This window comes from Puma concolor, chromosome B2 (genome assembly GCF_028749965.1).
Source record: "Puma concolor isolate L17-30 chromosome B2, mPumCon1.1.hap2, whole genome shotgun sequence".
Lineage (NCBI taxonomy): Eukaryota > Metazoa > Chordata > Mammalia > Carnivora > Felidae > Puma > Puma concolor.
This window is the reverse complement of record NC_141671.1, coordinates 127305603-127331232: the sequence shown is the minus strand read 5'-3', so window position 1 is coordinate 127331232 and position 25630 is coordinate 127305603. Positions and strand designations below refer to the sequence as shown.

Below are 25630 nucleotides of genomic sequence, written 5' to 3'. Positions count from 1 at the left end.
TAAAAGTAGTAGAAGTAAAATAAAGGACAGATAATTTTGTTGTTGCTGTTAAATGAATAGTTTAAAAAGTTGATGTGTTTGGAGGTGACCCAGCCCGAGTGCAGAGTTTTCACTTTAGAAAATGCTACTAATGGCAAGCAAACTGCATTTAGTATTTTTTTACAACTACCTCTGCAGGCTTCAGTATTACACAGAATAAGAAAACCATTTTGCTTTTTTCCTTGCTAAAAATTCATAATATTGGAAAAACACTAAATTGAGAATGTTTACAAAAGACACTAAGAGGGAAAAACGGCCCTCCATAGAGTCAGTAATAAATATTTGTTGGGTTGATTTTTATTTGGAGAAAAGTGCATTTTCATTTTTGGCTAATCTCTTCTGAGAATTCTATTTCTATAAATAATTGATTTATTTTAGCTGCACCAACAAATTTGTATAGATTTTTATGCCTTTGCTCCTGATGAACCTCATGCTAATATGAAATCTTAAATTTATTTGGCATTTTCTATGTCATTATTGAAACACTGATTTACAGCTGCACCATCCAAAAAAATAATCATGTTATGATTCCCTCCTAGTTAGGGAATGAAAATAGATCCCATTGGCAATATAGGATAAGATTGCCTTAAGTGGTTTCTGGAGAATTCACTTGGGTTTTTTTAATCTGTTAATCTGATTATATCATTTATATTGATGGCTCCAAAAGAGGAAAAGAAATAAGACTCAAATTAAAAGAAAAGGAAGGCTCCTGTTATAAATACAATCTTGAGTAGAAAAGATTTGCTACAAAGGATTACAAAGAAATAGGCATCCGATGGCAAATAAAGGGGCAAATTATATATATAGTATGTAATAAAAACATGTAGTAATGTGTAATGCATCCATTCGGTTGACATATTTGTTTATATAATAAGTAGTAATATATATAAAATAAAATGTATATCTGTCTATCTATCTAATCCATCCCTTTATTTGATATTGTACGTCTATCATTTTGGGTCAAGAGGTGCTTGGCTGGCTCAGTAGGAAGAACATGTGACTCTTTATCTGGGGGTCATGAGTTCAAGCCCTTCGTTGGGAGTAGAGGTTAAATAAATGAATAGATAAAAACTTTTTAAAAATGAAAAATATATAAAAAATGATATCAAGAATATTCACCTAAACGTTAATAGAAGTTGCCTGCAGATGGCAGGATTCCAGGTGATTTTTATTTTTTTCTTCATCCTTTTCTGAGTTGTTATTTTCACAATGACTGTGTATATTTTTACAAAAACAGTAAGAGATTTTTCAGAAACAAAAAACCCAGAAATTTTGATTACAGATAGGAAACTACACTCCATTCTAAATTCCACATCAATCAATCAAACAAGAAGCACACACTGAATCTGTGTGCCCAACACATAGATACAGTATCATGTTTTCTTCCAACTCCAGTTGTTTCTTCAATGAGCTCCATAGCCAATTCCACAGCAACATTTCTCAGCAACTTACTAACATCATATCTTCCCAAAACATCAATTTTAGTTTTTATAAAATAGAAAACCGTCTTCCCGTTTTCATAATTAATTTGCTTATGTAATGCTTCACCCAATTATAACAATTACTATAATAAGTATAACAGGTTGGTAAGCACTAATGAACTCAACTTACTTAATAGGAGCAGAAGCGTGTGGGTGGTTCAAGTTGGTTTCCCCAGGAAACACACTGAAATGAAGATTTGAGTACAGGCAGTTCATTGATAATTGTTGTCAGGAACAGCACACACATGCGAGTGAAGTGGAAAAAGCTCATAATTGGGCAGAGGGAGATCGGCAGTGTGGTAACGTCAGAGGCACCCACCTATTCCTGGAAGAACTCTGGAGCTGAGATGGCTCTTCAAGTTGTCTCAAAACAGTGTGGAGACCTTTAGGCTCCTATATCCACTGGGTGGCCATTGGTTGTAATGCTGCCCCTAGAACAGGGGTATAAACTCAGGTGAGGAATCTTCCTTCTTCCAAGGGCAATTCCTGGAGAGGGGTTCAGCTGTGAGCCCCTGACATTCCAACATTCCTAACAGTTGAAAGAATAGTGTCTCTGTCCTGAGGGGTGGTAATCGGGGTCGCATCCCAGAGCAACCACCGTGGTCCAACTGACACAACTCAGACCATTTGCTTCATGTGATGTATTTACCCATAGGAGAACAACTCCCCCAGGATTGTTCTGGATGTTGTTTTCTAGAAATGTTTATAAGAGGAAAGAGAGGGGAGCGAACCATATCTGCCACGATTGCAGCTCATTTCAAGGTCACGTCTGATATCCATGATCTCTCTACTTCTCATTCTAGATTCCCCTTGACCTCAGCTAACTCCTCTGCAGCCCCAGGTGACTTATCTTGTAAGGTGACACAGACCTTCATCCCTGGGTGGTCTGCGTCCCTTGTCACCATACCCTTCTCAGACTGTGACAGTTACACTTGTTCATTTATCATTAAAACTGAACAGGGGAGCACCAGAAGACACGCCAGTGGTCTTCCGAGTGTGAAACGTCTTCTTTTCTACTTCAACTGCATAAAGTAAGCACGGTTTTCTCCTGATTAGTAGGTTCAATTAACCTCTAGTAGGTTGATTCTTTTTTTCTCTACTAATCTATTGGCAGGAGGTGCCCTAAGTGACTAGACCGCATTTGCAGCTTAAAGGTTAGTGGGACTTATAATACGCCTCCTAGTGGCGGCACTCCCCGTTAAGAACCAGGACCTCCAGATGCTCCAAACCTAGAATTGAGGGGCTGGGAAGTGCAACCTCCCCTCTCCCAAGTAGGTTGCTGAGGGCAAAGGCAAATGGGGCCAGTTTGACTTCTATCCCTTGGTTTTGTGTCTCGTTTAGTCAGTCTGCCTTCTGGAGATGTGGTAGTATAGAGGGCCATTCATTTAGTGTCCTGGAATGTAGGGATCCATAGGTACAGAATATCATCTCCAGGCTGACACGTGAACTGCACCTTCAAAAGGCCATTCTATGCTCTCTGAAGTCAGCAACTTCTGCATGATGTGGCATGTGAGAAGTCCAGTGAATCCTACAGTAATGCATTTGTATTGCTATAAAGTGAGTCTCTCAGTCTGAAGTGATGTTACACAGATTCTAGGTTTGTGATAAAAATGCTTAGACCCTCGGACTTCAGACTGTATTATAAAGCTGTAATCATCAAGACAGTATGGTACTGGCACAAAAACAGACACTCAACTCAGATCAATGGAACAGAATAGAGAACCCAGAAATGGACCTACAAACATATGGCCTGTTTCGAAGGGGCACATGCACCCCAATGTTTATAGCAGCACTATCGACAGTAGCCAAAGTATGGAAAGAGCCCAAATGTCCATCGACGAATGAATGGATAAAGAAGATGTGGTATATATATACAATGGAGTATTACTCGGCAATCAAAAAGAATGAAATCCTGCCATTTGCACCTACGTGGATGGAACTAGAGGGTATTATGCTAAGTGAAATTTGTCAGTCAGTGAAAGACAAATATCATATGACTTCACTCATATGAGGACTTTAAGACACAGAACAAGAGAATGGAAGCAAAAATAATATAAAAACAAGGAGGGGGACTCATATTTAAGAGACTCTTAAATATGGAGAATAAACAGAGGGTTACTGGAGGGGTTGTGGGAGAGGAGATGGGCTAAATGGGTAAGGGGCATTAAGGAATTTCCTCCTGAAATCATTGTTGCACTATATGCCAACTAACTTGGATGTAAATTAAAAAAACTAAATTAAATGGTAAAAAAATAAAATTAAATAAGAAAAAAATAAGAAAAAATAAGATCAAAAGATACTCATTTGATCTAAATACATATTGTATACCAGTATATGGAGTGGAGAATAGATATGATCATTATAAAAACAAAATTAAAAGATTAACTAGGTACCCTTTGGATATACTTCATTAATAAACATAAATATATAGCAGCAGCCTACTGAGAAGAATTAAAGAAGACCTAAATAAATGGAGAGTAATATAAAAAAAATTTCTCTGAACAATCATCAAAAATATATACTCAAGAGTAGATATTTGGAAAGGTGTCCTTAACATTTTAAGTGGGTGGGGAAAAGAAATGCTGAGGTATTCAACAGTGTACATAGAATAAGATCCTTTTTGATTACAAACCAAAAGATCAAATATGAAAATCATTTTTTTCTAGTGCAATATACGAAAAACTGTTAAATGTTTTGCTTTGGGAGGATGGAAAAAATGCTTAGGCTCTCTGATAGTATATTGCTGGCTAAGTCTTTGTGTACAGGAAAACAAACTTCTGTCCAGAACATGTTTGATTCCAGAGCTCCTGGGTGGCTCAGTTGGTTAAGCATAGGACTGACTCTTGATTTCGCCTCAGGTCATGATCTCACAGTGAGATCAAGGCTGGCAGTTGGGTTCTGTGCTGGATGTGGAGGCTGCTCAGGATTCTCTTTCCCTCCCCCTCTGTCCTGCCTCCACTTGTGCACCCACGCGCACTCGCTCACACGTGCTCTCCCCTCCCACCTCAAAAAGGAACATGTTTGATTCCAGGAAAAATAATCAACTTGTCACCAAGTGTTGGATTGATCTCCCCGAGGGATGATGGTGCATCAGAAACTCAATTTGGTGTTGAGCTGACACCGAGCTGAGCTGAGCTGACCTCAACTCTTGCTGGCAGGTTGATATTTGGCCTTGGTAAGTGGAGACCCATAATGTGGGGCCCATGCGTGCCTTCCATTGCTGCCACAGTAGCTCTTCAGTTCCCAAGCCAGTGTGCCAAGGCCGGGGGTGGCACCTTGCACAGGCTACTTGGCATCCACTAACCAGGTTGTTTAGTCGACTTGGTTTCCTTTGCCTCCTCCATAGCGGATGCTTTCCGGTGGGTGTCAGCACACAGTACAAAGATATTTACACTCCATACCCCTTTCCATAGGTTCGACTGTATGCTTCTCCCTTAGACTTCCTCCTCCCTGATCTTCTAAACTGCTTTCTTCCATGCCCCTGCCCTATAGGCCCAACCATTTGTCACTCTCCGTGGGTTTATGCATATTCTTATCTAGGGCAATCTCTCTTACGCAAAGTTAATGACCAGGTGCACTAAATAAAACTCTCTCCAATGGATTTCCCCTCACTAAATGTCCTTCAGGGTCACCCCTGAGTTAGCCTGAATCCAAATTTTAACAATTCCATCCTGCAAAAAATAAAAAAGCAAGCCACAGACTGTAGAAAATATGGACAAATCATGTCTCGGACAAAGGCTTGTATCAAAAATGTACAAAGAATTTTCAAAACTCAACAATAAGAAAAACAACCCGGTAAAAAATAGGAAACGTTTTTGTAAATTATTTTTAAGTTTATTTATTTACTTTGGGGGGGGGGACGTGCAGGGGAGGGGCAGAGAGCGAGAGGGAGAGACAGAATCCCAAGCGGGCTCCATATGTCAGCATGGAGCCTGATGTGGGGCTCCGACTCATAAACCATGAGATCATGACCCGAGTCAGAAGCCTAACCAACTGAGCCACCCAGGCGCCCCCAGGCTGGGAAAAGTTTTGAACAGACACTTGACCAAAGAAGATATTCAGTTGCCAAATATGTACTTGAAAAGCTGCTCAATATCATTTGTCATTGGGGAAAATGCAAATTAAACTCACAGCGAGATACCACTACACATCCCTTAGGATGATGTTACAAGGGTGAGGATAAAGAGAAACTAAAATTCTATATATGGCTGGTGGGAGTGCAACGTGGCAGAGGCATTTTGGAACAGAATCTGGCCGTTTTTGTTTTTTTTTTTTTAATTTTTTTTAACGTTTATTTATTTTTGAGACAGAGAGAGACAGAGCATGAACGGGGGAGGGTCAGAGAAAGGGAGACACAGAACCTGAAACAGGCTCCAGGCTCTGAGCTGTCAGCACAGAGCCCGACGCGGGGCTCGAACTCACGCACCGCGAGATCATGACCTGAGCCGAAGTCGGCCGCTTAACCGACTGTGCCACCCATGCGCCCTGACCCAAAACTTAGTTAGACATGCATTTAATTTCTACCCGTCAGATGATTTCCTGTTTACACATTAAAAAATTTTTTTAATGTTTATTTATTTTTGACAGAGAGAGAGACAGACAGAGCATGAGTGGGGGAGGGGCAGAGAGAGAGGGAGACCTAGAATTTGAAGCAGGTTCCAGGTTCTGAGCTGTCAGCACAGAGCCCGACGCGGGTCTCGAACTCACGGACCGCGAGATCATGACCTGAGCCGAAGTCGGCGGCTTAACCGCCTGAGCCATCCAGGCGCCCCTGGCCGTTTTTTTAGAGTTCAACACATACTTACCAGATAACCCAACAATCCCACTCCTCGATATTTACCCAAGAAGGAAATGAAGATTTAGATTCGCACACAAAACCGTACATACGTGTTTACAGTATCTTTAATAATAATCGCCTCAAATTGGCAACATCCCAAATGTCCTTCAATTAGTGAACCGAGGAACAAATTCTAATCATTCATGCAACAGAATACTATTTAGCAATTAAAAAAAAAAAAATGAACCACCATAGCAGCCAGAACGTGGGAGAATGTCAGATGCATTATGCTACGTGAAAAAAAAAATCCAGATTCAAAAGGCTACATACCCCAGAATTGCATGTATAGAACATTCTGGAAGAGGTAAGAATGTAGAAGCAGAGGGGCGCCTGGGTGGCGCAGTCGGTTAAGCGTCCGACTTCGGCCAGGTCAGGATCTCGCGGTCCGTGAGTTCGAGCCCCGCGTCAGGCTCTGGGCTGATGGCTCGGAGCCTGGAGCCTGTTTCCGATTCTGTGTCTCCCTCTCTCTCTGCCCCTCCCCCGTTCATGCTCTGTTTCTCTTTGTCCCAAAAATAAATTTAAAAAAAAGTTGAAAAAATAAATAAATAAATAAATAAATAAATAAATAAATAAGAGTGTAGAAGCAGAAAACAAATCAGTAGTTGCCAGGGTCTGAGAGTGGAGGGCAGAGGTGAGTAAAAAGGGGCAACACTAAGAAACTTGGAGGGGGGGAGTCACAGAATGGTTCTGCATCTTGATTTTGGCGGTAGATATGGGACTATGTGCATTCATCAAAACTCACAGAACTGTGTACCAGAGACAATGAATTTTATTGTATACAGTTTACCTTAAAAACCTAGAGATTTCCAGTTAAATAACAGTTGAGGCATTTGCTGGCAGTAACCAACTATTTGATCTTCCCCTGAAAACCCGCATCTTTAAATTTGTAGCTATATAATATAGACCATCTGTTTTAAAATAGCTTTCTCATGATGTCACTTTTAAAAATTGATGGGTCTAGAAATGTTTACTAGGGGGAAAAATTAAACTTGACCTCAAAGAGCATGTGTTAAATTGTATTTTTTTCCCCCTTTCATACCTGGAAATACAAATTTAAGTGACGGATATAGAGAAAAATCTCTTTCATTTGTGGAATTGTCAAGCTCTCCAGCACCAAGCCCACCCAGAATACGGCAGGGGGCTGAGAAGGCAGGCCCCCTAGAGCAGGCCTCCCTGTCTTTCTGAGCGCCTGGCCTGCCCGTGTGGGGAGTGTGTGCTTGTTGGGAGGAGATCTCACACGGGCACAGTGCTCCACACAAGCTGAGTGATGTTCAGGACTCCTTCGGGAACATGGGGAGTGGGCCTGGGGCTTAAGCTGGCTGTAGGGTCCATTTAGTTGCTAAGAAGCAACTTAGCAACTTAGCCCTTAGGGGTGGGGGTTTGACGTTGCTCTTTTTTTGGGGGGGGGTGGATCATGTGGTCCTGGTGACTTTTCGTCCTCAGCTTGGTTTTGCTCCCAGTGTGTATCCTATTAGGAAGGCCTCACAGAGCAGTGAGACCGCAGGAGTCCCCCCCCCCCCTCAACATCCTGTAACTCACATGTTGTGGTCAATTCAGTTTTAGCATTTGGCAAGGGGGAGTGGGGAAGGGCAATGCATGAGGGAATCAGGGTGTTTTAGGGTGTCCCTGACATGACTGACAATGAGATCCCTAGATGGAGGATCCCCGAGGATAAGATCATGCAGTTTATTTTACATCGGTGCAAGATGCTCAAAGTACACTTTGAACACATGAAATATGTGTTAGGATTGGGAGAGAGGAACCCAAAGGTGATAAGGAGAAGGCTTATTCAAGGAATGGGAGGCAAGACGAAAGGGATAGCACGTTGTGGACTGAGAAGGAAATTTCAGAATTCCAGAACTTGGAAGGGAAGCAAGTATTTTAGGTTGCTAAGGCGGAGTGGGGCTGGAGGTTGCTGGAGTTAAGGGAGCCGAGTTAGGAGATTAGGGTACCGACTGGCTCATCACGTCATCAGTTTGTTTGTTCATTCATTCATTCAACAAATAGTTCCTGCTGAACACTATTGGCCTTGGATGCATGGCAATGAACAAGTATTTTCTGGTAAATACAGGGATGGTAGCTGGGAGACCTAACAAACAAGTAAGAAAAGCTCTAAGACAGTGATTCTAAATTGAGATTTCCTGGGTTTTGAATCCCAGATCCAGACACTTAATAACAATGTGACTTAATAAATAAATTACTTAATCCATTTGTGCCTCGCTTTTCTCATCTGTCCAATAAAAATATTAAGTGCCTACTTCATAGGATTGTTGTGCTTAATGTGGTCATTAGCATAAAGTTTTAGGACAGTGCCTGAAACATAGTAAGCACTCGGTGACTATTAGCTATTAAAAATGTGAACAGATATATACTTTAATGTCGGGTAGTGACAAGTGCTAGGAAGAAAAATAATTCAGGGAGGGGGATAGAGAGTGGTGGTAGGGCTGTTTCAGATCAGATGTGGAGAGGAAGGTCTCTCTGGGGAGGTGACAGATGAAAAAGGACCTGAATGGTGTGGGAGAACAAGTCCTGCAAAGGTCTGTGGGAAGAGTATTTCAGGCAGCAGAAACAAAGGCCCTGGGGCAGGAGAGATTCAAGGCCTAGGAAAGGTGGTGGAGAGTAAGACGCTGAAGACCTTTGTGATCCAATCCCTACCCCATTATGCTCCTCCAATTTACGCTTTTGGAAGACAAATCATCTGTGGGGGTCTGGTCACCTCCGGCAGGTCCCCTGGAGGGGTATGTGAGATGTCTGTGTGACAAATTGAAAGTTTTAGAGATAGGACAACTGGAGCTTAATGGCAGGTTTTATATATACACACACACACACATATATATATGTATATATGTATATATGTATATGTATATATACATATGTATATGTATATGTACACATATGTATATGTGTATATATACAAATGTATATGTATATATATATTACATATGTGTATATATAATATATATATATATATATTATATACGTATATCTACCTAAAATGCTGCTGGTCAAGGGGTCCAGTTAGAAAGTATTTACAGCTCCATAGGCCTGTGTGTGTGTGTGTACATAAAAAATATATATGTAGGGGCGCCTGGGTGGCGCAGTCGGTTGAGCGTCCGACTTCAGCCAGGTCACGATCTCGCGGTCCGTGAGTTCGAGCCCCGCGTCGGGCTCTGGGCTGATGGCTCGGAGCCTGGAGCCTGTTTCCGATTCTGTGTTTCCCTCTCTCTCTACCCCTCCCCTGTTCATGCTCTGTCTCTCTCTGTCCTAAAAATAAGTAAACGTTAAAAAAAAAATTTAAAAATACATATATATGTATATATATACACATGTATCTAGATACATGTATATAAATGTATCTATATACATAAAATATAGTCATACACTAGGTTAAAACCCTATATATGTTTTAAAGACAAGTAATAAAATGCCTGTAACTATGCATATATTAACATCCCATAAAGGCCTGGAGTAAAATGAGTAAATATTGACACTAAGTGGCACAAATAAGATTATAAATAGCTTCATGTGCATTAAGATTTGGCCTCCAAATGAGGCAGAGAAGATTTTGCTGCCGAAGCGCTGCAAAAAAACTTTTGGATTTTCAGCACTTTTTGAATTTTGGATAAAGGATTGGGAACCTGTAATAATTTCCTCCTATGGGCCATCTATAGGATCAGAACTCTAGGGAGCAACATCTAAAAGACACAATAAAAGCCCAAATGGAAAAACCTGTATAACAAATAGCCTTAACCACTGTTTTTAAAATATTTCCTAAGTATAAACCCTTAAGATATTCTACTCCGGATATCTTACAACTCTCCTCTGATCGCGACCGATCAGAACAGGGCAGGATTTTCGTAAAGGAGAAAATTAGGAGTGGCAGGAGCCCCTGAGGTCAGCCCAGGGCCTATGCGACTTTACAGAGGTGTTGGTATACATTTATGGCACTAAGTTCCCGGGGACCAGAACTACCTTGCACATAGAAGAAAACTTTGCCAGTTTTTCCCTCTATTCATCAAATTTTGCTTCTCAGGTAAACATGCTTGGAGTAAGAGTGGGAGTTAAGCCTCAGTGTTAGTGTCATTATGAAAGTTCCCAGATAGAATCTTCATAGTTCTTCAGAGCACATAGAAATATTGCATTTATCCTCAGAAACATCTGACATCTAGAAGGTAACAACAAAGGTACCAACAGATACAATCATAGTAACCTGAACAATGTTCCTCTTTCAGTCAACGTTTATGAATGAAACCTTTAGTGCCAGAAGCTTCGAAACAATCTAAACTGCAACCCGTACCTGAGTTCCCCAGGTCCTAGTGAGCAGCTTGCCGTGAACCCCTGGTCCGCGGCCCCGGGGTCCCAGCTCCTCCCTCCGGGGCTGGGGGCTGCTCTCCGCCACGGGGCTCCGGCCACCAGGGGGCGCTGCGGCCCCCCCTCTCCCGGGAGCGGCCGAGCCAGCCCGGTGGGTGTTTCTCTCCCTCTCGCGCTCTCTCCTCCCGGCCTCACATCCGGGTCTGGAGCGCGGCCGCCGCTGTCAGTGCTGGTGCGGGCGCGTCGGGGGCCGGGCCGGGGCGCAGTAAATGGCGGCGGAGGGAGGCGGAGCGGCGGCCACGCTCAGCTCAGAGCCCCCGAAACTTTAGACTCGAAGCCCCACAACTTTCCGGGAAGTGCCGCCGCTCCGGAGGGGGGGGGGCGTGGACGGAAGGGGGAGCCGAGGCGGGAAGTCTGGGGGGAAGCGCCTGAGAGCCGGGGAGACTCGAACCCGCGGCGGGGGCGGTGGCGGAGTCCGCCTGTGCCTCGCGCCGCGGCGGCCCCCGCCTCCTTTCCCCGCGCCCTCCCCGCGGCCGCCGAGCCGGAGCCGGAGCCGCGCCGAGCCCGGGACTGCGCGGGGCCTCGCAGGCGGCGGCGCGCCGAGCCCAGCCGGGCCCCCTCCTCGCGACCTCCCGGCCCTGTTGCTCGGGCGCCCCCCGCGCGCGTGAGGCCGGGGCTGGGGCTCCCCGCGGCTTCGCGGGGCGAGGAGGAAGCCGGGCCGCGCACAGCCCCCGCCGTCCCGGGGTCGTGGGGCCGGGCTCCGGGTGTTGCATGCGGGGCGGGGCGGCCGTGAGCCGGAGGCGAAGATGGAAGGCTTGACGCTGAGCGATGCGGAGCAGAAATACTACTCGGATCTCTTCTCCTACTGCGACATCGAGAGCACCAAGAAGGTGGCGGCCAACGGGCGGGTGCTGGAGCTATTCCGGGCCGCGCAGCTGCCCAACGACGTGGTCCTCCAGGTAACGCCGCCGCCCTCGCCTCTGGTCGCGTCCGGGGCTCTGCCGGCCGCCGACCGGTCGCTTCCCGGCGGCTCCGGCCTCCAGCCGCCCGCCGCCAAGGGGGTGGGAGTGGGCGCCGTTTCCAGCAGCGCCGGCCGTGGGCTTGTGCCCCCGGACTCCCCAGCTGCAGGCTGGGGCCGCAGGTGCCCGGGTGGCCCGGACTCGCGGCGCGGTCGAGGGGGAGGGGTCGCTGTTAGAGGACAAAAGTCACGCAGAGATACGGTGGGGGGCGGGGGGCGGAGGTCTGTGTATTCTCGCTCAAGAACCTAAGTCCAGTATTTCTCGGCTGCCTCTCAAAATCTGTATTTTTCACAACTGGAAGAGCAACTTCAGATGAAGGGTATCGGATTGTTACCATGCCTTTCTTTGAATCGTAGATCCTGATATATAACATAGCTCTCCGGATCCTGCAGAGTAGTAAAGTTATCAGTATAGGTAAAATGTTTTTTAAATTCTTGAATAAGCCAGCGGGCGAGACAAAGTGGGTTTTGTAGGAATCGAAGAAGCCTTTTTCTTAAGGAAGCTGAATTCTTGGGGAGATCAAAAATTTGAATTTATAGCTAGTAGTTTGCAAGTAGATATGGAAAGAACTTGTAATTATAGAACGTGTGGCTGATGTAAACTGGACAGTTTTTTGATGCACATTCGGTAACATTTAGTGGAACTTAGGGATTGGGATTGGGAGATAAGTAAGTATTGAGCAGCTGGAAGTCAGACGTGCCTGTTTGCCTCAATCAGATCCGCAGCTCTAGAGGAGCAAGCAGAGTACATTTTAAGCTTTCTCTATCACATCTGTTTTTTAAAATGGAAGGTTTCCTAGAAGTTCTTATCTAATTTATGTGGTGAACATTATTGTTACTCTGTTTAATGATTCATCGCTGCTGGTAAGAGTCTGTCTAAACAGCATATCAGGAGCAGTTTTTAAGCTTTCATCTTTGTGATGATCCAAGCCAGGTTACCCACCTCTCCAAAACCTAAAGCCGTATGCATGGGTGTAATGTAGTATACCCCAGAGGGCACTGAATCAGGAGGTTTGAGGCCTGGGTCTTTGACCCCATTTTATTGTGAACTGGCAGTGTGACTTTGGGCCAGGCACTTCCACTCTTCAAGTGTAAGCGTTGCTCATCTGAAGAATGAGAGTCCGGTTTCTTCCAACAGTTCTGGAGGCATAAAAATGTCCATAAAGGTCTCTGTTTTCGAAGTTAACCTGTGCATGAACTATGACCAAGTTGAAGGAGTTCTGTCCTTTTGCATAATTTTGTGTGTGTCATAATGCTTTTTAAAAAACCTTAGGAGGAAAAGTTGGGTGTCTTAGATAACGACAGCTGGGAGTCTCAAAGCCATGCTGCCATAAAGGGACAAAACGTAAATATTTTAGGCTTTGCTGGCTACTTATGGTCGAACATTCTTCTTTGTTTTTGTTTTTGCTACTCTTTAAGAAGGTGAAAGCCATTCTTAGCTCAGGAGCATACCAAACAGGGCCTGTAGTTTGCCAACCCTTGCTAAAAAGAATGGTGGTGGCAGTGTGGGGTTCTCTACTTCCTCCGATGGCTTTGGGGTTAGACTTTTAGCCAGAATGTGCTCATTAACGATATTCCTTTTTTTGTAGCAATAACAAAACATACTTTCAAGTCATTTAGGAACTAAAATTAATGAGAAACTTCCCAAGTTCTGTTTCAGTTTATGTTTTTGGGGAGGGGGAGCCGAAATAAACTGACATATATATATATACACACACACACACACACACACATATATATATATATATATATGTGTGTATATATATATTTAATTGTATATATATTTAATTATATATATATATATTTTAACTTTTAAAATGTTTTTATTTATTTTCGAGAGAGACAGAGTGTGAGTAGGGGAGGGACAGAGAGAGAGAGAGGCAGACACAGGATCTGAAGCAGGCTCGTGGGGTTCGAACCCAGAAACCGTGAGATCATGACCTGAGCTGAAGTCGGACGCTTAACCGACTGAGCCACCCAGGTGCCCCTAAACTGACTTATATTTTTAATAGTGCATGAAGACTTTAGGACTTTTAATGTATTATTTAGTGGTATTTAGGATAGACAAATCAGCATTACCCTTTGCTTGAAATATGTTTAATCCAAGTTATTTTTGTGTTTTTCTCAGGTTTATTAATATTCAAAAAGAAATTTCTATTGCCTTTTTGTATAAAGAGAGGGCATAAATACCATAAATATTCAGGATTCAGTTACAAGTCGGAAGCTGCAGAAACTTGCTGAAGCAGAACTCTTACAGTAATACATACTAAATAGTATTATGGATATCTTGAAGGCAGTTTACTTAAAAATCAGCCTAAAGTGTAAAATGTGAGCTAAAAGGGGAATTGGATTTAGTTCTTTTAAGAGAGTTTGGGATTGTCTGAAGACAGTCCTTTGTTGCTTTCTAAGTGGGATACATTTGGGTCAGTTCCTGTATATTGAGTGAGTTACTTAACTGGACTAGGTGTTGCAGGCCATCACAAGAGGAGTAAGAAGCTCTCAAGGACCTTGTAAATTACAGGGATACCCGTGTGTAACATGAAGCACCCATGTGAATGCCATAGGAGAGGTGCAAAAGAGGTTATGGTCAGGAAAGCCTTCTTGACTTGAGATGGACATTAAATTAGTATGGAGGGAGAGCAGTGGGTCGGATAAGACTTTCAGACAGAGAAAAAAACAAGACCGAAGTTGGAAAGGGGAGGAGCCTTTTCAAGAACTAGCAGATTTAAGGTTTGCTGAAGCTGCAGTATATTTGGGGGATAATGGAACATAGAGTTAGAAAGAGACCATACTGAGAAAGACCCTAAAGAAGGCAGAAGATTTCATATTTCAGTAAGCAGTGGAGACTCATTAATGGTTTTTGACCTTGGGTGGGGGGTGAGGAGGAGGCTTTGCAGTGGTCTGGAATGGATCCTGGGTGATGGGCATTCCAACCAGGGTAACAGCTGTGCAATAGGAAACAGATCTGGATGAACAGGTCTGTTACTGAAGGGCTGCTGGCTAGACACTATGTGAGGTGCTTTGTTGGATAATGTTTAATTGAGGCCAAATTATCAAGGCTGGGTGGAGAGCTTTGAACTAATTGTGAAGGTAACAGGGAGTTGTAGTATAAGAGAAATGACTCATAAAAGCCATGCTTTACAAGGCCTTTAGATCAGTGCAGCAGGAGTTAGAGGGAAGAAGCTGGAGATGAATTTGGGAACACATTCTCTGTTGAGAATGGTGAGGAGCGAGGCTACGGTGCTCAAATGCAGGAGTGGGGGAGACACCGGGGAGGATGATTTTATCTCCCAGGGGCATTTGGCGCTGTTTGGAGACATTTTGGGTTGTCCTAACTTGTAAGGAAGGAGCAATTCTCCCGGCATCTAGCAGACAGAGGCCAGCGATGCCACTAAACATCCTACAGTGCATAGGCCAGCCCCCCAACAAAGATTTATCTAACCCCAAATGCCAGTCAGTGGTGCTGAGATCGAGACATCCTCACCTGGACTCTGGTGGTAACCGTGGAACAGCAAAGGAGGCTAGAACTTCATAGAAATTATGAAGGTAGATTTGATGGGCCTGGGTTACCTAGTGATATTTAGATGAGGGAAGGGTAGAGCAAGGATTATTCTTTGTTGGATTCTACTCACCGCCTAAAAAGGGGGCAGGAAGAGTCTGGTTTTAGGTAAAAGATACTGGCAATTTGACTTCTGGCATTTTGAGATGGCAATGGAAATCTTCAGGAGATATTTGGAAACTTATGGATGTTTGTCCCCACTGAGTGCTTGTTCTTACGGTGAAATTCAGATATTTGGGTTGTCTTCTCTGCTTTTCTCACCTAAGTATTTTGGGGGTGGGGGGCAGGCAGCTTCTTACACTGTGGGCATGCATGTACATATCAGGGCTTTGATTGATGTAGTAGTTTTCAGCATTTGTTAATAAAAGTCATGAGAAGGCTGAGTCATCTGGGAGAATGAGTGTAGAAAACAAAGAACAGAGGGCCGAGAACTGAAGGGGGAAGGAGCTGGCATTTATTGAGTGCCTATTATGTTTCTTTTACTGGGCAAATCATTTTCATGTAAGAACTCATTTGATGCTTACAACAACCCTGTAAAGTGTATTATTTTTTATTTATTAACTAGGCACCTGATAGGCAGAGAAGTTAAATCATCTGTTCGTGAATAAAGCGTCTCTCCTTTACCGTTATTCCTTGTTACCTTTCAGATCTTTCTTACTTTCACTGTTCATGTGATTGGTTTGCCCATAGTTCTCCTAAAGAGTGGAGATTTAAGATTGTTTGATTTTGAGTTGTGTGTGGATTTCCTTCTCTGCATGGTCAATAGTTTCATGTATGATGATGTCTTGAGACACAGCCACTTAAGAGAAATAGGAAGATGCTTGTAGTTGGTATCCTGTGCACACAGAGACACAATTTTATATTACTACAGCTGGCAGACATCTTAAAGTATGTTCATTACCCTGGTTTTGGAATGGTAGAGTCAGTGCTGTTCTGAGTTGAAAGGTTTGTTTTGGGGGGTGCCTGGGTGACTCGGTTGGTCGAGCGTCCCACCCTTCGTTTTGGCTCAGGTCATGATCTCATGGTTTGTGAGATTGAGCCCCTCGTTGGGCTCTGTGCTGAAAACTCAGGGCCAGCTGTGGAGTCTCTCGCCCTCTCTCTCTGCCCCTCCCCTGCTCGTAGGAGCTCTCACTCTCTCAAAATAAGTAAATAAACTTTTTTTTTTTTTTTAAAGAAAGGTTCGTTTTTGTAGACTGTCAGTAGACAAAGTGAATGAGCTACAGCTTTATAGAATTGTGCTTAACAACAGAGAGGAACAGGACTGGGTGGAGAAAAATTTGGTTCATAGGATATAATCATGAGGAGTTTTGCTCTTTGCTGAGCAAAAAAAATTCATTGACTTAAAGATCACCTTATCTAGAAATAATTTATTTTATTTTTTAAAGACGAGGGAAAGTATGCTACCACACTAATCAGTATGTTTTCTTAGCTTTTACTTGGAGCCCCTACTTTGGGAAATGTTTTAAAACTACATACAAATTTTCAGTGCGTAATAGTTTGAGAAAAGGTTCTAGTACTAATGGTTCTTTTATTGAAGGTTCTAACCAGTGTATCCCTATTAATGAAGCTGAAGAAATGTCTTAGATCATTTGTGTTGAGCAACATCTTGGTAGAATATTTGAGTAACATATTAATTTAATGGGTGAAAATGACAACAGTGACACATAAACCATTTTGCTTTTCTCTTGAAATTTGTTCAATTATAAGATTTATTCATTAGTGATAGTATTAAAGTAAGGAAAGAGAGCCTCATTTGTTCACTGAAAGTTATAAACTTAATACAATAAATGTCAGGTTTGTTGTTCTGGAGCAGTGATTTCTTTTTTATTTGTAATTTCTGGATCATTGAAACAGTTACAACAAACTACAAAAACAATCTTGCCTTAATCAGACACTTTCCTATATACAGCTGAAAAGCATACTGTTTGTGACAGAAGTGACACTTAATGGTTTTCTGTAGTGTCCTATTTGCTTTTTAAATTTGTTTTTCCTATATCATTGCTAGTTTTAGCCTTTTCTTTTTGCTTTTAAATGAATAGCTCAGAGTTAGTGTCTTAGTATTTTGGGAATTCATGCTAAGCATTTTGATGGAGCTGTAGAAGAGCATACAGGCCAGTATAAGGAGCTCTAAACATGGGAGGCAAGTTCCAGTCCTGTCTGTAGCCAGCCTTGTGACCTTGAACAGATCACTTAATGTCTGGATTTTCTTTCTCACAGCCTGAAGAGATTGGATTGGGTTTTTCTTTTCTTTTTTTTAAATGTTTGTTTATTTATTTTGAGAGAGCATGAGCTGGTGGCACTCACGAGGCTGAAGAAGAGAGAATCTTAAGCAGTCTCCACCCTCAGCATGGAGCCTGTCCCTGTCCCGGAGGCTCTGCCTCCCAACTGTGAGATCATGACCTGAGCCGGAAATCAAGAGTCCCAATGCTTAATTGACTCAGCACCCCTGGATTGGGTTTTTCAAAGAAACGTGTTAGAGTGTTGAAATGGCCACTGTGTCCAGCCACACCCTTAAGAACATAGTGCACAGTCCTGAAATTAGTTCTCCACTGTTTTAACAGTAGAATTGATTTACAAGTTTTGGAGATTTGATGAGGAGAATCTCAGCCTGGAATGCTGAAGGGACTTTGTATACATGAGGGAACTGCTGAAAGGTTTGTAAGGTCCGTAGATATTTGGCCAGTGAGAATTTGAAATGGGTGATAAAACTTGGCATTTATCACCTTTTGCCTCATATAGGTTTCATTGTCTGTAGCCTTTCCTGTGATATAGATGCATCTTCATTCATCTTTTCCCTCCTTTACCTCTATAAAAGAATCTACGGGGGCACTTGGGTGACTCAGTCGGTTGGGCATCTGACTTCAGCTCAGGTCATGATCTCACAGCTCGGGAGTTTGAGCCCCCGTCGGGCTCTGCTGACAGCTCAGAGTCTGGAGCCTGCTTCGGATTCTGTGTCTCCCTCTCTCTCTCTCTCTCTTCCCCTCCCCCACTGGCACTCTGTTTCTCTCTCTGTCAAAAATAAACATTAAAAGAAAATAATCTCGTCTGATCGGTTGCATATACAGGCGTGACATAAAAATCAGGGTGTAATAAGTTCAGCTCAGAAATCTTTTTTTAAATTCATACCATACACTAAGTTTCATTGAAATTTGGTAAATAGGACTTTGGCCTTTAAAAAAAAATGCTGTATCTTTTCTTCGTTTTGTTTCAAGAATTGACTTTATGTTGAATTTGAATCTACCTTCTTAAATGATGAAGCCAGAATTTATAAGATCATGTATCTCCTACCTCTTTTGGGTTGTGGATTCCTTTGAAATTCTGGTGCACCTACACGACATCTGTCTAAAAAATACAATCACACAAAATTTTGCATATAATTTGAGGTTGCTAGCCTTCCTCCAATTTAGTCAGGCTCATCCCATGGACATCTATGTTAAGAAAGTTTTGAGGACGAGCAGACAGGCCTGTGAAATGCCAAACATAATGTTTGTCTTAAGTCAGTTTCGTATGTTTTCATGAATACTTCTTAATGGCTACTATTTATATTCAGGGTATATATATAATAACAGTGGTAAAAAATCAGGAATTTTTCTTGCCTTCATGGATTATGCTAATGTTAAAAAGGAAAAGAACCGTGTATAGTTAATACAGAATCATTGCCGACTTGGGGACCTACTTAGTTGTAGGGGAAGGTTCCTCTGAGGAGAAATGGATGGAGATAAGGGAGCGAGAATGAGATGTTTCACGTGGAGGGAAAGCATGTGAAGGGCCTGAAGTTTGAAGAGCTTAATGTGTTTGAGGAAATGAGAAGCTGGAGCCCTTGGGCAGGGGGAGAACATGGCAGGGACCACACACTGCAGGGCCTTGTACCCAGTGGTAAGGGGTTTGGATTTTAAATATGCGAAGTTTCTGTTAAGGGAGTAGCATCATCTATATTGTTGGGGGTTTTTTTTAATTTTTTTTTTTTGTTAACGTTTATTTATCTTTGAGAGAAGAGACAGAGTGGGAGTGGGAGAGGGGCCGAGAGAGAGGGAGACACAGAATCGGAAGCAGGCTCTAGGCTCCGAGCTGTCAGCACAGAGCCCGACGGGGGGCTCAAACTCACGAGTGGTGAGATCATGACCTGTGCTGAAGTTGGACACCCAACCGACTGAGCCACCCAGGCGCCCCTAGCTATATTGTTTTTTCAAGTTTCTCCCGCTGTGTAGAGCGAAGAGCAAACAGAAACAGATTGGCCAGTGGATATGCAGTAGCTCAGATGGGAGATGACCGTGGCTTAACAGTAGTGCGGTGGCAGTGGATGGAGAGGAGTGGACATAGTGGAGATACTTTGAGGTGGTAAAAATAGGAGGACATGATAATGGATTGGATATGGAACATGAGGGAGAAGGAAGAACTCAGGGATGTTGCGGGAAGTCACTATTCTTACGGTTGGGAGAGGAATGGGTTTTGGGGGGCGGGTGGTTTGGTGTGTGGTGGAAAGGTAGTCGTGAATTCAGGAGGGGGTTTTTTGGGGGTTTTTTTTGTTGTCCTAGGCTCTTAGAATGCTGCAAGATTGTCAGGGGTGCCTCTACCAGAGGGGGTTGAACATATTTGGCTTGCAGATGTCCATTTGAAGATTATCAATGACACTTAAAAGCCAAGAACGTAGATGAAATCAGGGAGGAAGAGAAGGAAGAGATGACAGGGAGGAAAGAAAAAAGACTGACTAGAAATGCAAAGAACCCTGAGGAATGCAGTACATTTCTAAGTTGGGTAAACTGGAAGGCCGCTAGGAAGGAAGCTAAGAAGGACAGTCAGAGAGAGGTTGTAGGGAAATTGGGAATGTATATTGGACCGTGCCATGGATGCCAAGCAATGCAAGTATTTGAGGAAAAGAATAGTTAACTGTGTTGAGTTTGGTTGGCTGAGAAGTTGGGAAGATGTGGGCAGAAATATGGCCATTGGATTTGGCAGTCTAGAGGTCATCGGTAACTTGGATGAGCCAATTTCATGGACTGGTAGAGATGGAAACCAGATTTGAGTGACTTGAGGGATATCCGATGGCCCAGGAATTAGAGACAGAGTGTATAGTGTTTGAAAGCTGTTTGCAGATGAAAGGAAACAGACGTGGGGTAGAAGCTAGAGGTGTATGAGGATATACAGGAAGTCTTCCTTCCTTCCTTCCTTCCTTCCTTCCTTCCTTCCTTCCTTCCTTCCTTCCTTCCTTCCTTCCTTCGTTCCTTTCTTAGTATAAAACATACTGCAGCATGATTTTAGTTGTTAGGATAAAAAGGGAAGAAAGGAAGATGAAGGAAGCATTGAAAAAGCAAGATTGTTCAGGAGCCCAACTGCACAGAGAATGGACTTAAAAGAAAAGGGATCCCTTCCTCAACTTTGAAAGGGGGGAAGAAGGAAGAACATGGATATAGAGACAAGTAGGTACATAGATTCAGTGCAGGAGAATTCTGATGTTCCAGCCTAATAGTTTCTACGTGTTTTACATACTGAGGCAAAAATAACAGTTTAATAGTGGGAACAATCTGAATATGAAAGAAACAAAAAATCTACTTACAGTAGCATCAGAAAGAATACATATTTAGGAATAAATTTAACAAAAGATGAGGTGCCTGGCTAGTTCAGTTGGTAAAGCATGCAACTCTTGATCTTGGGGTTGTATGCTCAAGCCCCACATTGGGTGTAGAGATTACTTAAAAATAAAATCTTGGGGCATCTGGGTGGCTTAGTGAGTTAAGCATCTAACTTGATTTTGGCTCAGGTCATGATCCCAGGATTGTGGGATTGAGCCCCATGTTGGGCTCTGTGCCGAGTTGAGCATGGAGCCTGCTTGGGATTCTCTCTCTCCCTCGGCCCCTCTCCCTTGTTTGCACGTGTTCTCTCTCAAAATAAATAAATAAAAAATAATAAAAATAAGTAAAAATAAAATCTCAATCTCTCTCTCTCTTTCTCTCTCTTTTTTGTTAAAGAATCACTGGGCGCCTGGTTGGTTCATTCAGTTAACCAGCTGACTCTTGGTTTCAGCTCAGGTCATGATCTCACAGTCTGTGAGTTGTAGCCCTGCCTCGAGCTCTGTGCTAACAGTGTGGAGCCTGCTTGGGATTCTCTCCCTCTCACTATCCCTCCCTACTGTGCTCGTGCATGTTCTCTCTCTGTCTCTCAAAATAAGTAAATGATATTAAGAAAAAAAAACACCCAAGATTTTTATACTACAAAATATTACTAAGAGTTATTAAAGATTTAGGGGCACCTGGGTGGCTCAGCCAGTTGAGCGTCCAACTCTTTGCCCCAGGTCATGATCCCTGGATCTGCTTAAGATTCTTTCTTTCCCTCTGCCCCTCTCCCCGACTGGTGCACTCTTTTTCTCTAAAAAAAAAAAAAAAGAGGGGCGCCTGGGTGGCGCAGTCGGTTGGGCGTCCGACTTCAGCCAGGTCACGATCTCGCGGTCCGTGAGTTCGAGCCCCGCGTCAGGCTCTGGGCTGATGGCTCGGAGCCTGGAGCCTGTTTCCGATTCTGTGTCTCCCTCTCTCTCTGCCCCTCCCCTGTTCATGCTCTGTCTCTCTCTGTCCCAAAAATAAATAAATGTTGAAAAAAAATTAAAAAAAAAAAAAAGATTAAAGATTTAAACAAATGTTTTAAAGTTGTATTTATTTTGAGAGAGAGCACACACATGCACGAACAGGATAGGGGTAGAGAGAGAGAATCCTAAGCAGGCTCCACGTTCAGCATGGAGCCAATCACAGGGCTCGATCTCACAACTGTGAGATCATGACCTGAGTCGAAATCAAGAGTTAGAGAGGCTTACCTTGACTGAACCACCCAGGTGGCTGAAGATTTAAATAAATGGAGAGACAGTCTGTTCATAGATTGGAAGATTGGATGTTGTTAAGAGGACAGTGGTTCCCAAACTGACCTGTAGATTCAACCAGATCCCTATCAAAATCCTAGGAGGCATTTTTGTAGAAATTGTCAAGCAGATTCTAAAATTTATAGGGAAATGTAAAGGACCTAGAATAGCCAAAACAAAGGAAATAGAAGATTTGCCCTACCTAATTTTAAAACTTACTTTAATCTACATTAGTCAAGACAGTGATTGGCATAAGACTAAGCATGATAATTAATTGAACAGAAATGAGAGTCCGGAAATGAACACTCAGCATTTATGATCACCTGATTATTAAAAAAGTATCAAGACAGTTTGATGAGGGAAGGATAGTCTTTTCATCCAATGGTGCTTTGATACCCATATGTTTAAAATATGGACTTGGATGTATGGTTGTATATACTTCACACCATACACAAAAATTATCTTAAAATAATCATAGACTTAATTGTAAAATCTCCAAACTATAAAAATTCTAGGAGACACTGGAGAAAATCTTTTTGATCTTGTGTCAAGAATAGTTCTTAGATGACACCAAAAGCATGAATTGTAAAAGAAAATACAAATTGGACTTCATTAAAATGTTTAAAAACTTTATCACTCCAGAGGATATTTAAGAAAGTAAAAAGACAAGACTCAGACTGGCAGAAAATAGTTACGTATTACAAACATAGTATAGGTCTTTAATCTAGAACATATAAAGAAATTTTACAAGTCAGTTATGAAGAAAAAAACCCAATTAAAAATGAGCAAAAGATTTTAATAGATATTTCACCAAAGGAGAAAATATAAGTGGCCAAGAAGCATATGAAAGGATGTTCAGTGTTGTTAGTCATTAAGGAAATGCTGATTAAACCACAGTGATATGTTGTCACACACCCACTCGAAGGGCAGTAATTAAAAAGACTGACATTACATGGTATTGTGGAGAAACTGGAACCCTTCTACACTGTTCTTCGAAATGTAAGTGGTACAGCCATTTTGGAAAACAGTTTGGCTCTTCCTTAAAAAGTTAAACAAGCTTATCAAATGAATCAGTAATTCCACTAACAAGACCTACCCCAAAGAAATGAAAATGTGTGCACATAAAGAATTGCAAATGTCTCTTAAGAGCATTATTCACGGGGCGCCTGGGTGGCGCAGTCGGTTAAGCGTCCGACTTCAGCCAGGTCACGATCTCGCGGTCCGTGAGTTCGAGCCCCGCGTCGGGCTCTGGGCTGATGGCTCGGAGCCTGGAGCCTGTTTCCGATTCTGTGTCTCCCTCTCTCTCTGCCCCTCCCCCGTTCATGCTCTGTCTCTCTCTGTCCCAAAAATAAAAAAAAACAAAAAAACAAAAAAACGTTGAAGAGCATTATTCACAACAGTCAGAAATTGGAAAACAATCCAGCTGTCCATCAAATGATGAATGGATAAACAAAATATGGTATAGTCATATGATGGAGTACGATTCTGATAGGAAAAAATTGCTGGTAAATACTACAACAAAGGTGAATGTCAAAAACATTGTAAGTGATAGAAGCCAGATACAAAAGAGTACATATTATGTGTTTGCATTTATATGAAATGTCTAGAAAAGAACAGTGGTTACCTGAGGCCAGGGTAGGAGTGGAGACACTAGAGGAAAACATTTGGGGCGATAGTGAAGTTCTAACTTCGGATTGTGGTGATGATGTACAACTCTGTACATTTTCTTAAAATTCAATGAATCGTATGCTCACCATGGTCTAACTTTATGGCATATAAGTTATACCTCAAACTGTAAATTTTTTTGAAGATGGTTTTGCAGGGTAGGGCAATATGTATGAAATAGTCATCTTGGAGAATGTGAAAGGTGAGTGCTGTAGAGAATAAAGGGCCCTCTACTGTGTGTATAATACAGTTCTAATTACAAAACCTCAATATCGCTTATATAATGTGGCGTTTGTTAAGGACCTTCTGTTTTGGACGTGATATGAAAAGTGATACATTGATAATTTTTATGTGTAGAAGAGATTGCCATATGAAGATTCATGACAGCCAAGTATATTTACATGAAGCACCAGGATGATAATTCGGGCTTACATTTACTCACTGCTTCTGTGTGCTGGCTCTGCCCGCTTTATCTGGTATTCAATTTTTTATATGTACTTTATTTAATAGATTTAGAAGTGGCTGAAAAGTTGTGATTTAGAGCGAATTGAGACCAGTTTCTATCTGTTGACTTTAGGTTGTATGCTGAATTTATACACACTTAACTAAGATATCTCAGTTTTTTGGAAAATTGCAGAAACATAATGCCTCAAAGATAGCATGAGTTTGAAATAATCATGCCTGGTAAGTAGTGATTTGATGGAATAGTAGTTTTATTTTTTTTTAATTTTATTTATTTATTTATTCATTTATTTATGTATTTGGAATAGTAGTTTTAATCTGTAGGAAGGACTGCTTCCAGTTGTCGTCTTCTATTGGAATAATCACCGTCACGATCATTAATCTTTTTGTAGCTAAAAGCATCTACTGTTACTCCGAAGCACTGATTTGGCATCTTTGTGTTTCTAAATTATTGTATCCAGTGTGAGTTTGCATAAGTACATAGATCTGGAACCAAATCCTCACAGTTATACAGTATTAATATGCTCCTTTGTATAAAAAAATAGCTGCTAATGGTACTGATCTAAGAGAGATCTTTATGTCAAATGTTGTATGTGGAAATAGAAATATCTATATCGTTGACAAATCATTGTCTGTAAACTAAGGATTATTGATTTGTATCTCATTTATGACTAGAAGGATCAGAGGTATGTTTAAACTAGAGTGTTTATTTATATTATATTTTTTAATAGTTAACTTAGAAGAGTTCATATTTTTTCTAGAGCACTTAATTATATTCCGTAGAAAAGTTTTTCATTATAACACCCTTATAATATTGTGTCAACAAGTATTGAGTCCTGTATAGTCAGAATAGCCTAGACTTTGGAATGTGACAGTTCTACATTTGAATATTCACTTGATGCTTATTAGCTCTCTTGCCCTGAACTTCTCGTAAAGACTCCCATTTCCTCATTTGTAGACTGGGGATAATACCGGATAATGCCAGAAGTTTTCATAGTACCAAACTGGAATGAAGTGTAAACATCTAGCAGAGTGCCTGGTTCTAAGAGGGTGATCACATAAGTTTCATTCAGTCAAACTCTGCTTATATGAGAAAACTCCCCATTTATAGGATCTTGTCTTTAATAGTAAAAATCTCTCCGTATTTCTTCCAACCTAGATTTATACCTTTTGTTATTTTTGTTGCACGAAATTAATAATACTGCCCCCAATCCTTTGATCCTATCAGTAATGCCACTTGTTTCACCGTTTTACTCTGTAATTAGAGGATTTGTTCTTCTGAAGTGAAGTATACCACCAAAAGACTGTAATGAAGGATGATTTTAAGGTTTTGATCTCATGTAGCTTGCAGAATGATTATAACCATTAACAGAAATAAAGAAGTGAGGAGGATTGCGTAGTTTTGTGGGGAGAC

At 42.0% G+C, this 25630-nt stretch overlaps 1 protein-coding gene across 7 annotated transcripts in view; it reads left to right on the top strand.

Moving 5' to 3' along the window:
- Positions 1–11084: 11084 nt before the first annotated feature.
- REPS1 (RALBP1 associated Eps domain containing 1) overlaps positions 11085–25630 on the top strand; it is an 88440-nt gene continuing 73894 nt past the window's right edge. For 2 of the 7 annotated variants that reach the window (XM_086708011.1, XM_086708013.1), the window contains exon 1: positions 11087–11627. In XM_086708011.1, the coding sequence (XP_086564137.1) occupies positions 11475–11627 (153 nt within the window). In that variant the 5' untranslated portion in view covers positions 11087–11474. Of the gene's footprint in view, positions 11628–25630 lie in introns of all 7 variants that reach the window. The other 5 variants (XM_025925239.2, XM_025925237.2, XM_086708014.1 and 2 more) reach the window with 4 other exon arrangements.